We start from the raw sequence: 16,275 nt of genomic DNA on the forward strand, positions 1-16,275 counted from the left end.
AGGTGTTTTGTATTGTATATTTTGTTTCTTTACTTACCTTTATAATTATTTATTTTAGAGAAAAGCCTACATCACCGTGAAAAGCTTGTTTACTAAAAAACTAAACAAATATGTAAATGTTTATGATAATTTTAATTAACAAATACATATTTTCATGACACACATATTTCAGTCTTGTTCACATTACACTGAAGTAAGATGATATTATCACAATCAACAAAAGCAACAGAAATACTGACTAGTATTTTTGTTATTTCAATAAGCATCAAATAGCGCAAACTGCAAAACGACAATAATTTTCATACACATATCTACCTAACCAAGTACAAAAAATGTTCCTACAAAAACACTTTAGAGTTACGTCATCTAAAAAATACTTGGCTTAGAATAAATTCCACTAAATATCACAGTACTGGTCGATTTTTCCATCACAAAGTATATAAAAGGCCTGTTGGCCTCGAAATTTGGAGTGGAGATGCGATCTGCGAAAAACGCCGACGTAGAAGCCGAAGCCACGGTTCCAGACTCCGTGACCTCTATGTCCGCTTTGTGTACTATCGCGGAAATATATATTTCTTCCTTTGTTATCTTCTGAAAGTTGGCCTTCTTCGAATTAAATATGTCGTAAACACCCATCTGGTTCAACGGTTTGTTCAAAACAAGGTTTGTGCTTATTTTAAACCTAGGGAATTTCACGTCGACATCTTCCAGTCCGAATTCTTTCACGTCGTTATCGATTTTGTCGAATATCTCTTTGAATGATATAGTTGCGAATTTGGAATACACATCAGTAACTTTAACTTTTGGGTACGGTAGAACAATTAGCATACAATATTTTCCATCATTACCGTATGACAACTGCAATACAAAGGCTTTCATTTCCTTTATATGGGAGTAAGGCAATGGCGCTCTTTGATACATCATGTTCACTTTGCCAAGCACATTTTTATTCTCGTCATAAAATGATTCCACTGTCGTTTCCGATGTGTTGAAAGGCGATGACCATAGACCTTTGAATGAAATTACATTGGTCAAGATCATCCTTGATTCCGCGAAGTCATCTGAACGCAGCACATTTGAAACAGATGCACCAGAGTCTTCAATTAGTGTATTCGCTATACGAGCAGCTGATGCTGGGTCTTTAAAATCTAGATTTTTAATCATAGCACCAAAATCTGTTGTCAGCGTTCTTCTATAATCGTCAAATATGTTGAAACCATTATCTAGGAAAAGAAAGTTTCGAGTTGATAAGGTGACTCCTTTTGTGGATGGATCCAGCACTGTTTTAGTTAAGTTCGCATAACCATTTATAATCTCATTTTGATTAGACGGTAAAATAAACGCTCTCGTTAGTTCTGTTCTACTGTTTGCGGACGTTCCAAGTGCTACACCAGCCATCAAGCTCCATATTCCAAAGGGCGATATGACAACATGCCCATCTGTTTCTCGTTGAGTATGATATAATAGTTCTATGCTAAAATTTCTTGGCCTTGCACTAAACTCTATGTTAGCATAACACGACGCGATCGTAAATATAAAAAACGTTATGCACTTCATCGTTCCGTTTGTACACTACAGGGCTTTGCGAGGTACTGACCAAGGCGGTCGCAAGTCTCCATTATGAATACCAAAACAAGCTGACGTCATAGTAGTCAGACCATGATTCAGAAACATTAATCAAGATAAATATAAATTAGCTGATGACTTTGTAATAATATTTTTTCGGCTCTTTGTTTTGTTGAATATAAATTCTTGTAAACACAAAACAGATGAGTACTTTTAACTAGCTTCATTATTTTAATTTTAATTTTGTCTGCATCCGTACGTAGTCGAAATTCCTCGAACACGTACGAAACGATTTGCTTCCTCTTTCCTAATTCGAACCGCTAGGATATGGAACGCCCTTCCGGCGTCAGTTTTCCCTTCCACCTATAATATGGGTACCTTCAAGTCAAGAGTGAATAGGCAACTTCTAGGCAAGCGCGCTCCATCTTAGGCTGCATCATCACTTGCTAGCAGGTCTGATTGCAGCCAAGCGCTAGTCTATATAATTTAAAAAAAAAAAAAAAAAATATATCATTTTATCATCTATGTTTACAAAAATTCATGTTTCTTTGTTTTTTCCGTATGTATTCTGGCATTCTGATTCCATCATCTAATTGCAGTTAAACTTCAACAACTGTTAAGGAACAACAACAACGTAAGCAGTCTGGCTGTAAGGAACTGCATTCCTAAATCGTGGTGATCCCACGGGATTTTTAAAGAATTTTATATTCTTCTATATTTAAACTAAGAATTAGAAACACAGTGCTTTTTTGAGCCATTTAATTTACACTATTCGGTATAGTGTATTTTATGAGGATAATCCTATACACTCATAGAAGTATGGTTGTCAAGTTATTGCTATAGAATTCATCTCTCTCTATATTTTGTATACTGATAGAACGTGACAGAACCTTCGTATTTTGAAGATCACTGCAAATATGAACTGAATCCACGTAGCAATATGTCTCTTTTTTGTCTGCAAGATTATTAAAATTTACTCGACGCATCCATTAGTGACAAAATAACTGGTTTTTTCTATTGAAGATTAACTTAATTGAAAAAATAAATAAATAAACTAAGTATCGCAATTTAAGCGGATTTGTGGCATAAACAGATCTTTGATTTGTTGGAATCATGATCGATTTCAGACAAATTTTAAATACATATATTGTTCACGACAGGTCAACAGGGCAATCGAGGTTGAGTCATAGTTTTGTTGCACGATTCCTGAATCCGTATCGACCACGATTTCATTGTTGCTTGTAGTTTTGTGTATTGAACAAACGTGTAAATTAAAAATTTATAACACCCCCGACGATCCAAAGTATTTGAGTTTTCCAAAACATCATTTTCAAATAAATAATTATGTATTTAGGCAACGTCCATCTTGACAGCTTGACATTTGTCTATTGACATAATATTATGAACCTAACGGTTATCTAACCTTCTTTTCTACAAGAAAACTAGAAAAGAGCTGATAACTCTTAAATGGCTGAACCAATTTTTTTAGATTAAAGCTAAGAACACTCTCGATCAAGTCACCTTTCAAACAAAAAAAACTAAATTAAAATCGGTTCATTCGTTTAGGCGCTACGATGCCACAGACAGATACACAGATACACAGATACACCGATACACAGATACACAGATACACAGATACACAGATACACAGATACACAGATACACAGATACACAGATACACAGATACACAGACACACAGATACACACGTCAAACTTATAACACCCCTCTTTTTGGTCGGGGGTTAAAAATATGACTCCAGGTGATATTCGTCAAGTGTAGAAATAAAATAGCCAATCCGTCCTCAAACATGTCAACTAGCCTGAAAAGAATTTGAGTAGGTATTGTGATATTGAACGGAAACATAATTGTTGTATTACAAAATACACTGGATAAGGCTATGTTTTACAGTGGCTCGAAAAGAAGTCCATGTCCAGAATAAAATCTGATCCAAACTCAGTAGGACCACGTCATGAACAATGAAAATCACTTGCACAATTCAAATCAAGACGTGTTTGTAGCGATGATAGTACCTATATACGTTAATTTTATTTTGATTATATTTGTTGTAATAATTGACTAAAGAAAGTGTACAATAAATAGTACCCAATTTTAATAAACGACTTTTTTGACTCTTATTTTGCTTCGTACCAAAAAAATATCTATAGGTATCTATCACTGGTGTGTGATATGTCCTCACTAGAAAATTGCCATCTCGACCTGTCGCGAAATATAAACGTACATAATGTGGTATAATAATGTAGTCAGACAATGCGATGGTCACATTTAGGCATCACATTTGGAAGCTTTGGACTGTAACGATTGGGTTTGGTGCTATAAACCGGGCCATACCTACTTATCCCAGTTTACTGGGACATAATATGGTAATCCTAATAAATTCAGTATTTTATTTATAATTTAATGTCAACTTAACCTCTTTATCAAATTAACCGTTGTTTCCCTCATTCGATACGATATCGATGGATACGATAAATTGCAATTTCCTTACATAAGTACCATATATGAATGAATAATGGTTTTATGAGTAATTGGGAAACTGGTAGGTATAATGAAGATAAGGAAAGGTATTTCCAATTTGAACTAGTTGATCTTTTTAATTACTCCTACCTCAGAATACATAAAAATACAGGTAGGTACCCTTTCGCCTTAAACCCATCTAATCTAGGAATCTCATCAAAGAAGTTAGAAGAATACCACAATCCATATTCCATACTATTATTATAAATGTGAAAGTGTATCTGCCTGCTATGTTTTCAAAGTCCATCCGTTTAACCGATTTTGAAGAAAGGTAGGTATAGCTCACAAGTCGCAACACAAAGATGGACATAGTCTACTTTTTATCCCGGAAAATCAAAACGTTCCCACAAATTTTAAACAGCCCATCCATAAACCGATTTGGATAAAATTTGGTGCAGTGATAGCTGGCTTTCCAGAGGCAAGTATAATAGTTAGGTTAATTTTTAGTTAAAATAAGTACTTACCTAAACATGTACAATGTACATAGATTGATCATTAATTTTGGTGGTTAGACAAGAATAATAATTATTGGTTATAGGATTGAATTAATTAAACAACTTATCCCCATTCTTCCATCCATCCATACTAATATCCATACTAATATTATAAATTCGAAAGTGTGTCTGTCTGTCTGTCTATCTATCTGTCTGTCTGTCTGTCTGTCTGCTACCTTTTCACGGCCCAACACTGTAACCGATTCTAACGAAAGGTAGAGAGTTAGCTTATATCCTGGGGACGGACATAGGCTACTTTTTATCCCGGAATATCAAAGAGTTCCCACGGGATTCCTAAAGTCCCAGCCAGTTAACCGATTTGTATGAAATTTGGTACCGAAGTATGTTGCGTCCCTGTAATCGAAATAGGCAACTTTTTATCACGGAAAATCGAACAGTTCCCACGGGATCTATAAAAATCTAGATCCACGCGGATGAAGTCGCGGGCATCCTCTAGTATACCATATGGGTTTTCTACCTAACTTACCTTACTTATTTAAGATAAGTAATGGTCATTGAGTCGTGAAGTTATTGGGCGTCGTGATTTATAAACATCTACGTCAAGGGAAAATCGCATTAGATGACTCACGGGTAATACCTGCCTGCCTGCGCTATTAGGATTAACTTTATGGGATTAGGAGATTGAAAATTCGTATCTAACAGCTTATAACATACAAAAGGGTACCTATAATATTATATCAGTCTTAACTTAAGTAGGTATCTATTAGCAATGAAACTTGCAGGAGTAGGAGTAAGCTCTGCCCTTTACAAGTTACCTACTTGCACGACCCATACTTACACTGTTGCAAAAATTTACAATGCAATTGACAACAGCAATGACAGCTGACTTCTACACTGACCGCTGATTTCGTAATGTGAATTCCGCTTTATGTACCTACCTAGATATAAAAAATTAAAAATTTAATTCTTATTTTAATATGAGATATTGTTTTTTGTGCAACAGGCAAGCAAGCATGAAAAATGTCAGGTACCTAGGTACTCTTGGTACATATGTATATTTTCTCACTCACACATAAGATTTCATTGAAGTATACTTAATAGATAAATAATTTAAGTTTAATTTTGTATGCATATTTTGTAGATAGGTACCTACCTACCAAACATAATAGGCTCATATTTTTGAACACACGATGCTAGGTGGTGCTAGGTGGTGCTAGTGTGGACACAGTTTATGAAAATTGGTAGGTACGAGCAAATGTTATATACTTGTACGTTGCTATAGTTACACTAGATTTTTAAACACACATACGCTAGTTATGTAGGTAGGCAACTAGCTTATTCTACAAGGTCACTAGCGTGAATTTATATTTGCTTAAAAATTACGTTAATAATTTTCAAAAACCTATTTTAGTGAGGGCCTACGTTATACTTACATAGTGTAATCAGAACGTTAGCTAAAATGAAGACAGGTGATGGTACTGAAGATTACGAAAAAAATAAATTAAAAATCCTGTATTTTTAAAAAGTTCACAATACATTTCACATTTCAGTTACAAGTTCAAATAAAACATTTGACTGACGCTAGAGGTCAACGAACGTTGCATAGATAGACCACTCGGGGTCAATGCCGCGTCGTAGGTGGGGCACTGACTCCGACTTTTGCACGATATATATTGCGAATTTCACGGTGAAAAATACTAAATCCCTAAAATTACGAAATAATAAATGTAAGTGAGTTGGTTCATCAAAGTATGTATTATAAAAAGTCTTGACTCATTGATGTTTTCATAAACGCCCAGCACAAACGCTTGTAGTTACCTACATAGAAAGCTGAAATATTTTTACACAGAGGTTCCTTTTATAATAATTGTTTAGTTTTTGGAAGACTTTTTCGAAATTCCCACAGGGCACAAGGCGCTCCTTTCATGCTTTAGATTTGGTATGTTTTATTATGGTAAATTAATACCTATAGGCTACATAATACTTACATAAAAATATAATATTTTGTAAACCCGTCATATTATATTGTAATCTAAACCTACGATACCTAAAAACAAGTGTGTTATTATAAATTATCCTCAGCTATTATTATCATTCGGTATTTCCAACAGGAAAATAATACATTTAAAATATGCGTGTCAAACTAAATATATAGAATATAGATATTATAATGGGCTTCGAATTATTATTTTTTATCATTAAAATAATCGTAATAAATATACAGATAAATTGTATAAATACGTATACAGATAATATTATATTAATTATCTAAGTATATTTTAATTAGGTACATAATTGGAATCTACGGACTAAGATCCAGCGAGTGCCAGACCTTCGTTATTTTATAAAAGCTGAAAGTTTCTCTGCGTTTTGTCCTCAACATCAAATCAGCGACTATGGTGGTCATGGTGGCTTTAGAAGATAACAGGTTTCAAGTAACAAAGGTGTTTGATCCTTTTAGAATAAAATGAAATTATTTTAAAATGGAACGTTTTTGACAGGACGTCCTATAGGTATTTTAGGGAAAGATGGGGATCCCTATTATGTTCCTCGGCCCTATTTTAAACGGAATTACGTGCTTTTTGAAAACTCAACTTTTGAGAAGGGCTAGAACAATAAAATTGAAAATAAGTAAGTAATAATATTAGGTAGGTATATCAATTGCTAAACCTTCCGTTTCCCATTGTTCTCAGCGAAGTTTATTGACCAGAAGGGCATTCACCTAACCCCATTTTGATACGGTTTTTCCACGTGAAAGTTTGCACTGATCTCGGCGTAATATGTGGCATTTAATGAAGATTTAACACCAACCTACGTGACTTTTACTTTTCTTGTTTCTAGTTAAAACCCTCGCTGTTTCCAATTAAAATAAAAAGGAACTTTAAATGATTTAAAGTCTATGTTTTGGATATTATTTTGGAGCTGTCATAATGCGAAAATTTGTACAAAATAAAAAGGTAGGTACCTACTTTAAAATTACATTGACAAAAATATGTAATTAAAGTTTTTAACTTTTTTTTTTCACTGATCATAATTACAGCACCATCTAGTTTTAATTCTATGAAGTACTTATGTAGCAGAGCAGAGTAGTACCTATTGTAGTTTCCTCGAAACATAGCAGGAAGTTGAAACGAAGAGATTTGGTTGCCACTACACAGATGGCAGTTTCATGAAAAATATTTTTCCCTGGAAAAATAATTGCGGCTAAAAAGGTAGGCATAATAATTATGAAGAGCCTATATAACTTTAAAGGCGCCAAGTCGAGTAACTGGTCCCGAAAAGGCAAATAATTGACCTTATTATTTCATAATAATTATTTATTAGTCGCACTTGCAACTATTGCCACAGGTGAAAACTTTATTACTATAAATAAAACACCGGCCAAGTGCGAGTGAGACTCGCGCACCGAGGGTTTCGTACTCGGGTATTTTTTCCGTCATTTTGCAAAATAAATCAAAAATTATTATGCACAAAAATAAAAAAATCTGTTTAAGAATATACAGGTAAATTCATTTCATATAATAATACCCCACTTGATATAGTTATCTTACTTTTAAAATTGAAATTATTTGCTTATAAACACATTTTAATTTCTTTTTTGTGATGTAACCACAAATTCACGGTTTTCGGTTTTTTCCTTTATTTATGCTATAAGACCTATACCTACCAAATTTCATGATTCTAGGTCAACGGTAAGTACCCTGTAGGTTTTCTTGACAGATAGACAGACAGACAGACAACAAAGCGCCTCAATAGCTCAACCGGTAAAGGAGTGGACTGAAAACCGAAGGGTCGACGGTTCAAACTCCGCCCGTTGCATTATTGTCGTACCTACTCCGAGCACAAGCCTGACGCTTAGTTGGAGAGGAAAGGGGAATATGTATTAGTCTTTTAACATGGCTAATATTCTTTTTGAAAAAAAAAACCAAAACCAAAAAGTGATCCTATAGGTAAGGGTTCCGTTTTTCCTTTAGAGGTACGGAACCCTAAAACACTAAAAAGTTTACTTATATTTATTATTTTAAGTTAACTCTTATATTATTTTCTATACAATCAAATCACTACATTATACCTACCTCTACCTACTCTTTTTCAAGATAACGATACGCGGACGAAATCGCGGTTAGTTGCCAGTTAACTTAAACTGAAAGGTAACAGGATTTTCGTATCTGTAAATGGTAAATTTTCCCGAGCTAACCTTGATTTTTTGCCAATAATTCCAATATGGACAAGGAGGGGTAAAAACGTGAGAACAAATTAGATGCTCGTAGGTAAATAATAATAACTTTTTGGATTCTTTCAAACGCTTCAATGTCGCGGTCACGGTTAAGTACCTATTGTTCTAGTGATGCAGACACACCATTTGAAATTTAGCGATCGTGTACTACTGAATAAAATCTTCTGTAAATAGTGTTCGTTTACTTACAACGTAAAACCCTACCTAAAAATAGGCACTTACAAAAATATTTAAAAAAAACCAACGTTAAAAACCACTTGGTACAAAGTAAAAAAAAATTTTTTCAAAACCATTACATAACCATTACATTACATAGCCATTACATAACCTTAACAATTGTAGGTATATCTAAGAACCTGCTCTGCGATGATATCTATGCGTATAGCCCTTGCAGCATGAGGCTGAGGAGTTGGAACATGGAGTGCCTCTTATACAAAAACATTTGTTAAGTATTTAAAATCTTTATTGCACACAAATAAAAGGATACACGGAAGAAAAACAAACAACTAGGAACAGATTTGAAAACCAGGTATGATTATTATTATTATTTATTGATACCTGGTAGCTACAGTACTAATCAGTAATCACAATCGAGACTCTCATCATCACGGTTGAGGTGAGCAGTAATACTGCAACATCAGATAGAGAAGTACCTACGAAGTTGGAACCTGCAGTATAATGATAAAGTTTATTCGTGATAATCACAATAAGTTTCTATTCCAAATGCTCGCTCTTTAGTTGGGTACCTTTGCAGTAACAAATCGAGGAGCTGAAAACCAGATATAGTAGAAAAATTGAATATGTAAAAATTAAAACAAAAACCACTTGTAGCACTGCTTGGTGGCTTATTATAACCCTAAAATATATCTAATCTCAAGTATTTATTAATCTAAGAACTTGCTCTAAAGTTATATCTATTTAGTGCAAAAAAATTGTATTAACATCGAGCCAGTTGTTTTTCAGAAAAATGGTAACGACTGTAAATATGCACAAACACACACAATCTCTATCGGCCATATACCGTTTCTGGTCGGCCGTGGGTAAATGGAATTGTAATAAGTACATTATATGGAAAAGTTGCCCTCTCTTATTTTCGTCTAGTCTGGACATACCATAATAATTACATCATGGTATAAACTGGTTATAGAAACAATGGGTGTAGTAAGTACTCGTAGTAACTAACAATTAAAAGCTTTAACTCTATCTTACATAATCACTTTGACTTAAAAACTTGGCTTTCTAGGGTTCCCTACTCCAAGTGTGCCAATGGAACCCTATTTCTAAGCCTCTGCTATCTATCTGTCTGACTGCCAGCGTAAGAATGTTATTTCTATTGAAAGTGAAATTTTTTAGTTATATGTTACGGAACCCTTTGTGTGCAAGTCTGACTCACACTTGCCTTTTTTTTAACAAGTTTTCGAGTTAAAGTTTCAGTCTAATAACGACCACTAATTCAACTCAAATCGATCAATCCGTTTAGGCTACAGACTATGCCAAAAATATAGTTTTCGGTGACTAGCATCCGCCATATTATTTTTTTGTGTAATTTTACCTGTGCATTTTACCCTTCCACAACTAAAATGAACTATGTTTTGGTACTTCCTACCTATGAATTTTGAATTGAATTACGATTGAGATACATTCCATGTATTGAATCTAACACCTCACTAATTATTGGAATTAGCAATTTATATACACCTAGTACCTACTACGCGAGAAAATTAGCCTCCTTTTGGCGTAGTTCGGTAAAAAGCGAAACGCTTTACAATTTTTAGCGTTATTCTTCCAAAGTGCGGAACCATCGTTGCTAGCTGACTCGCTGAATCGCACTTGGCAAGTTTTTTAAACTGTGTAGTTTTCACACATTGTTCGGGCTTTAGCGTGACTACGTAGCTAAGAGCTGTAGCACGCGACATCGGTAGGTACCTACCTTTCAGTGAAGATAATAATATAAATAAAAAATGTCATTAGTAAAAACAAACACCCACTAGATAATAAGATGAGAGGAGATGTGACGGGAGATTTTCTCGAAGTATTTCCGAGGGAACTTAAAATATTACTACGAGTACCTACCTACCTAGTGAATTTAACATAATTGGGAATTGGGATATGATGCCTATGTCGAAAATGAATTATTTATTGGTAATTATTAAATAGAGGGTCTTGCAAAATTCGTAAAACCCACGTCCGCTGTTAGTTTTATAGCTAACCATTTTAAATCATCAATTTAACTAAAAAAGTACGTCACATTACGTCAAAGGTTTATGACGTCACATCTGTGAATTTCATATAAGCTCGTTTTGACCTTTGATAAAAAGTCACTGATTTGACTAGTAGTCATCATCCCTATTAGTATCATATTATCAGCATTTCTTATCTTTTTTGCTAATAGACTTTTATTTTTACTCACTTGTTTGTCGTTTTTAATCAAATCTTATATACCTAGATTTCTCTAATTCTCAATTATTATTTTGGTCAAAATGAAATAGGCACTTGAACAATAAGGTCAAAGTTTCATTCAGGTCAATACTGAGCTGATTCCCTTTTCAGTGCTCGAGACAGTGGGTGCTTTACGAATTTTACAAATAAAATTGTAAGCTAGTAGTTTATTTCAGGAACTGTTAAAGATGCATCATCTCGCCTTCTGTGGTACCTATTACGTTGCATGTCAGTATTCAGTGATCTCTATCTATTATTTCATATAACAATTTAATGAGAATCATTCTTTATGTGTTTTTGTACCTACCTAATTCACGTTTGTTTTTATCAGGAGTCTCATCTAAACAACTCATCAAAGATTTGTGCACGGAATTATCTTCAGCAGAAAATATTTGATGTTTGTACGTCTACTTGTTATTTATAACATTTATAAATATAATGACGGGAAAAAATAATGGACGTTGATCTCTGACCGTTTGTGTTTGCATTAAAATAATATTTACACAAAACGAATGAAAAAAATAACATCTGGCCATGAGTTGAACTTGATTTAAAAAACGAAATAGTCTCAGATATTTTTTTGAACACATTCACACAGCTCGCGGTTCCGCGTAAACACCGGCAAACAATATTAAATTCGACGACCTTTCCATCACAATAAATGCAAATTCTTTGTTCGCTTCAAAGCGCTGTGCTAAAACTCTATCTTCTAAACCAACAACGGTGGACGCCGCTGCAACGGTGCCTTCCTCAGTCACCTCGATCTCTACGTTCTGGATTGTTTTTGACACAAACAATGGACTATCAGACACTCCTGGTAATTCCGCACTCTTCTTATCAAATATCCTTTGTATGCCACCGTACTGTAATGGTGGAATCAGATCAATTCTTGATGAAATTTTAAAACGCGGAATGTAACAGTCAATTCTTGGCAAACTCCCAGATTGTTTGTATTCCGTCATCCAATCAATAGGTTGTGTGGCCAAATTATTTAACATCTTTTGTATTGGTGTTCCGTCGTATGGCACTAGGACAAGCATAGAGAACTGCTCATTTTTCCCATAATTCATTTCTAAGATTTGCGCTTCAATTTCTGTTGCATCTCTAATATTGTGTGGCGCTTTATGGTGCATCATGTTGACCGACCCAATTGTTTTGCCTTGAGAGTTATAGAAAGCTTTTTCCTTAGTGTGTTTTGGGTTAAAAGGATACGTCCAGCTGGCTTTAAAATAAAGAGCATCAACTAAAATCATTACTAAATTTTGAAGTAGTTCGGGTCGCACTGCCTGGCGAATTTTGCCTTCTGTAGCAAGACAAATATAATAGTTAATATCATCCGCCAGTTTAGTGGTATTTGTTGGATCCATGGAAAATACATCTGTGCCATAATAATTTGCCGACTCACAAAATTCGGGATGTATTAAAAGGCTCGCGTCCGAAAACATCGCTGTCTGCGCGTTCAATGTGATATCTTTATTTTCACCCTTCAATAAACTAGCGACTGCTGCATGAAGCATTTGTGTTGTGCGCAGATCATTCGGAAGTTTCAGTTCCTTCATTAGCTCCAGGAAGGTTTCTCCGGCTGACCCTTCCGCTAGTAAAGAGAAGATACTCCACGCGGAAAGGGGTGAAATGGCAATATTTTTCTCTCCGAAGCTTTCTTGGAATGCGTAAGCATTGCTGAGGAGTTGTAGCGTAAACTCGTTGATAGGCTTGAAGTCTATGCCGGTGAAGTTGTCGGTCGGAGCGGCAGTAACAATACCAACAAATACTATGACCTTCCACATAATGTGCGAGTGGATGGCTCAGAGCTTAACGCAACACTGGTGTAGCATAAGGCGATTCTATCAATTTCAATGGGATTTCTCACGTGTATGTACAACGAATATCATTAGGTTTGTTAAGTAACGTTTATCGTTCGCGTGAAGAGTGAACTATGCGTGTTTATGTAAAATACCGGTATTTATGGGATCGAGTGTTTGTATTCATTTTATTAAATCAATTACACGCAGGTTCATCATTTTCTAAATTGATTTAGGCAATGGTGAGCGATTAAAAGGTGTTTTTAGATTTAAATTGACCATTTAATTTTTTGTGTAGCATTCATAAACTGGTATACGATTCTTTGATCACGTTTAATAATATAAAGCAATAAAGGCTAGTAACAACATTTAGTTAATTAAATTTATTACTCAAGACGTTTCAAATTAGTTATGACCATTTTAAGAACACTGCAGAATGCATTCAACGAGCTTAATAAAGTGATTAACTTCACGATTGAAATTAAAATTGCAAGAATGTTCTCAACAGAATTTTAGGAACTTCGCGCGCGCCGGATTATAAGATAACACTTGAATTCCTGGTTCAGCTCACTAGTTCAATTTTCAAGAAATCGATTTCTATGAAGGTTCTTTGATGAAAGGTATCTTGTGAACGATTATAAATCTATAATATTCTACTAATAAGTTACGATCTTTTGTAATCGTATCACTCAGTTGCATTATGTAAGTTTACTTAAGTTTTGTTTTTTGTTGTCATTAGAAATAAATAAATGCCAACTGCAACATAATTTTTCCAGGAGTGGTGGACAGTTGGAGACGTGATGCGGAAGCATGATATTATGCTCTAGGATTGAGTTTCACGTAAGTTAGACATGCACAACAAGGCACATGGCACCAGCACCTTCACGTCATCATTCTATGAAGAATATGTTGTTCGCCTCATAAGGATTTAAACTGGCAAACCAAATTTCGCAAAAAGGTCGGCAGTATCCGACCCACTTTAAGCCAAACCTCGAAACTAAATAAGGTCACAATATTTCCGCTCATACAAAATGTTCAAAGAGCGGAAAAGAATGTAAATTGTCTTTCGACCTCGTGCCGATACAATAGCGATGGGACGTCTCGAACTTACAGAACTGTATAATGCATTGGACTGTTTTAAAGTTCCGTAAATTATGCAAGAAGTCTCTCTTCGGAATTCCGGTCTGCTGTGGTCATTCCTTGTAGGTATATTGAAATGGATATATACCTAGCTAGAAATGGTATGCCACACAAAATGGCAGATCCAGACGTTTTGCTTTGCATTTAGCGTTCATGTCTATTGTTGTTATGGTGTCCGAATATCAAGACATTGTGGCGATATCGTGATTTTTCAACGTGGTCATTCTGATAGGCTCCCATTTAACCGACTTCGAAACAAGGAGGAGGTTCTCAATTCGTCGGAATCTTTTTTTTTTAATTACCGAGTCGAAACACCTGGCTCCAATGAGCGTTATCATCATCATGATCAACCCATTGCCGGCTCAGAAGAGTAGGTATGGGTCTCCTCTTAAAATGATAAGGGTTTGGCCATAGTCTTCTTTTATGTAAAAAGGTCCTGACAATATAGAAGTAAGTCACGGTGAAGAATAGACATAATATTTGAGGCTTTTTGGTAAGATTGGCTGATTAGTGTGATAGGCAGGGATACCGAATTATTTTTCAAGAACACAAATGCCAACTCGTCAGGTTGTTCCCATCAGTAGGTAAGTACAAAGTATTAAAGAATTTCCATTGCATTAGCATGAGAGATTTGTGTGTATGCGGGCGTTAGGATTTTACCGAAATTAGCATTTTTATCTAATTTCAGTTGCCACCTCGGTGTGTTTGTCTGCGGGTCATCGAACCTCCGTGAAGTTTAGAATTTCAATAACTATGCAAATAAAATTGATCCCATTTATTCTTTCTACCCACGGAATAAAGTAATTCTTACACGACTGCTCAAAAAGGAATGTAATGTTTTCAGGGTTCATGTATGTACTTACCTATTATATTGCATGTATGTGTGTGTGTTTCTTTATTCAACCATAACTCCTAATGCCTGAAAAGATCTGTATGTTTGAGGTGTCGTTAGAATCCTTACATCATCCCGAGTGGTATTTTTTTTTCATAAAATTCAATATGGCGGCTGTATGGTGGCATTTTTTATATGTGAATTTTTTACTTTTTAGTTCATGTTGGCATGGCAGTCGTGGTTTTAACTTTTTAATACAACTTGTTATTGCTTATTAATAGACTCTATGACACCTCTAACAGTTAGTTTTAGATAGTAAGTAATAATATAACGCAGATCTAATGATTCTGAAATCAACTTACCTGAACAGACAGGAATTTTTAAACACCAAAATTTGTCATAGTCCTATGATTTCAGACAAAAAAAAGTTTTCCTAATTTTTCATACCGACTGCAGTACCGACCTTAACTTGACTGGCCACAACAATAATACAGTAGATACCTAATGTCATATTATTCCATTTAGCATAATGTTATAATATAATATAGTGGTTATCTAGGACAACGGCATGTACCATTTGCGGTTAATTAACCGCCTGCAGTCGTATTATGACATAATTAATATTTTCCATTGAAAACATACAGAAGTTAAAAATACCGAACTCAATTAGGCACCCTACATAATATCATTGATCTAATCACTTAATTAAAAGTATAAGCCGTGATAACCTATTAGTGGCCGCCTCTTAATCGGGAGTTCGTGGGTTCGATCCCGGCACAGATCTCTAATTTTTCGGAGTTGTGTGCGTTTTAACCAATTAACGCGGCGGTCTCCGTTTTCGTCGATACTAAAGTTTACTAAAATGGAAATAAGTTAGGAACGCATGGATCGAAAAATTTGAAATTAATATATAATATTTTTCATTATATCCCCTTGGATTTGGTCCGATAAAAACATGATTGGACAAACTTTCCTCGATAGAAAAAAAATCAGAAGTTTGGTCTAAAACCTTAGACTTTTGGGTTTTTCTCTTTAATGACAAAGCTCTTAAAGACGTAACTTTCACCATAGGTGTAAAACAATCAAATAAATAATTCGGTCCGATCATTTCACAGTAAGTGCTATATTTCAAATTATATTCTAAATTATTTGATTTCACGCTTCCTCGCTTATTCTGTTCAAATCGCGTACAGAGCGAGTACAAAGAATTTTCGACCCTATTGTTGAGTCTTATGGGCCGTAATTACGTTATCTTGTCAGTCATACCC

The 16,275-nt window shown here is 34.9% G+C and overlaps 2 protein-coding genes across 2 annotated transcripts; both read right to left on the reverse strand.

Moving 5' to 3' along the window:
- Positions 1–113: 113 nt before the first annotated feature.
- LOC123865817 (serine protease inhibitor 2.1-like) lies at positions 114–1,609 on the reverse strand. The gene has a single exon (XM_045907054.1). The coding sequence runs from the start codon at positions 1,555–1,557 to the stop codon at positions 367–369; it is 1,191 nt and encodes a 396-aa protein (XP_045763010.1). The 5' UTR covers positions 1,558–1,609; the 3' UTR covers positions 114–366.
- Positions 1,610–11,796: 10,187 nt separating this feature from the next.
- On the reverse strand, positions 11,797–13,297 carry LOC123865372 (serine protease inhibitor-like). The gene has a single exon (XM_045906367.1). It carries the CDS (start codon positions 13,018–13,020, stop codon positions 11,824–11,826), a length of 1,197 nt encoding a protein of 398 aa, XP_045762323.1. The 5' UTR covers positions 13,021–13,297; the 3' UTR covers positions 11,797–11,823.
- Positions 13,298–16,275: the final 2,978 nt, after the last annotated feature.

This window comes from Maniola jurtina, chromosome 5 (assembly GCF_905333055.1).
Source record: "Maniola jurtina chromosome 5, ilManJurt1.1, whole genome shotgun sequence".
In the NCBI taxonomy this organism is placed as follows: Eukaryota; Metazoa; Arthropoda; class Insecta; order Lepidoptera; family Nymphalidae; genus Maniola; species Maniola jurtina.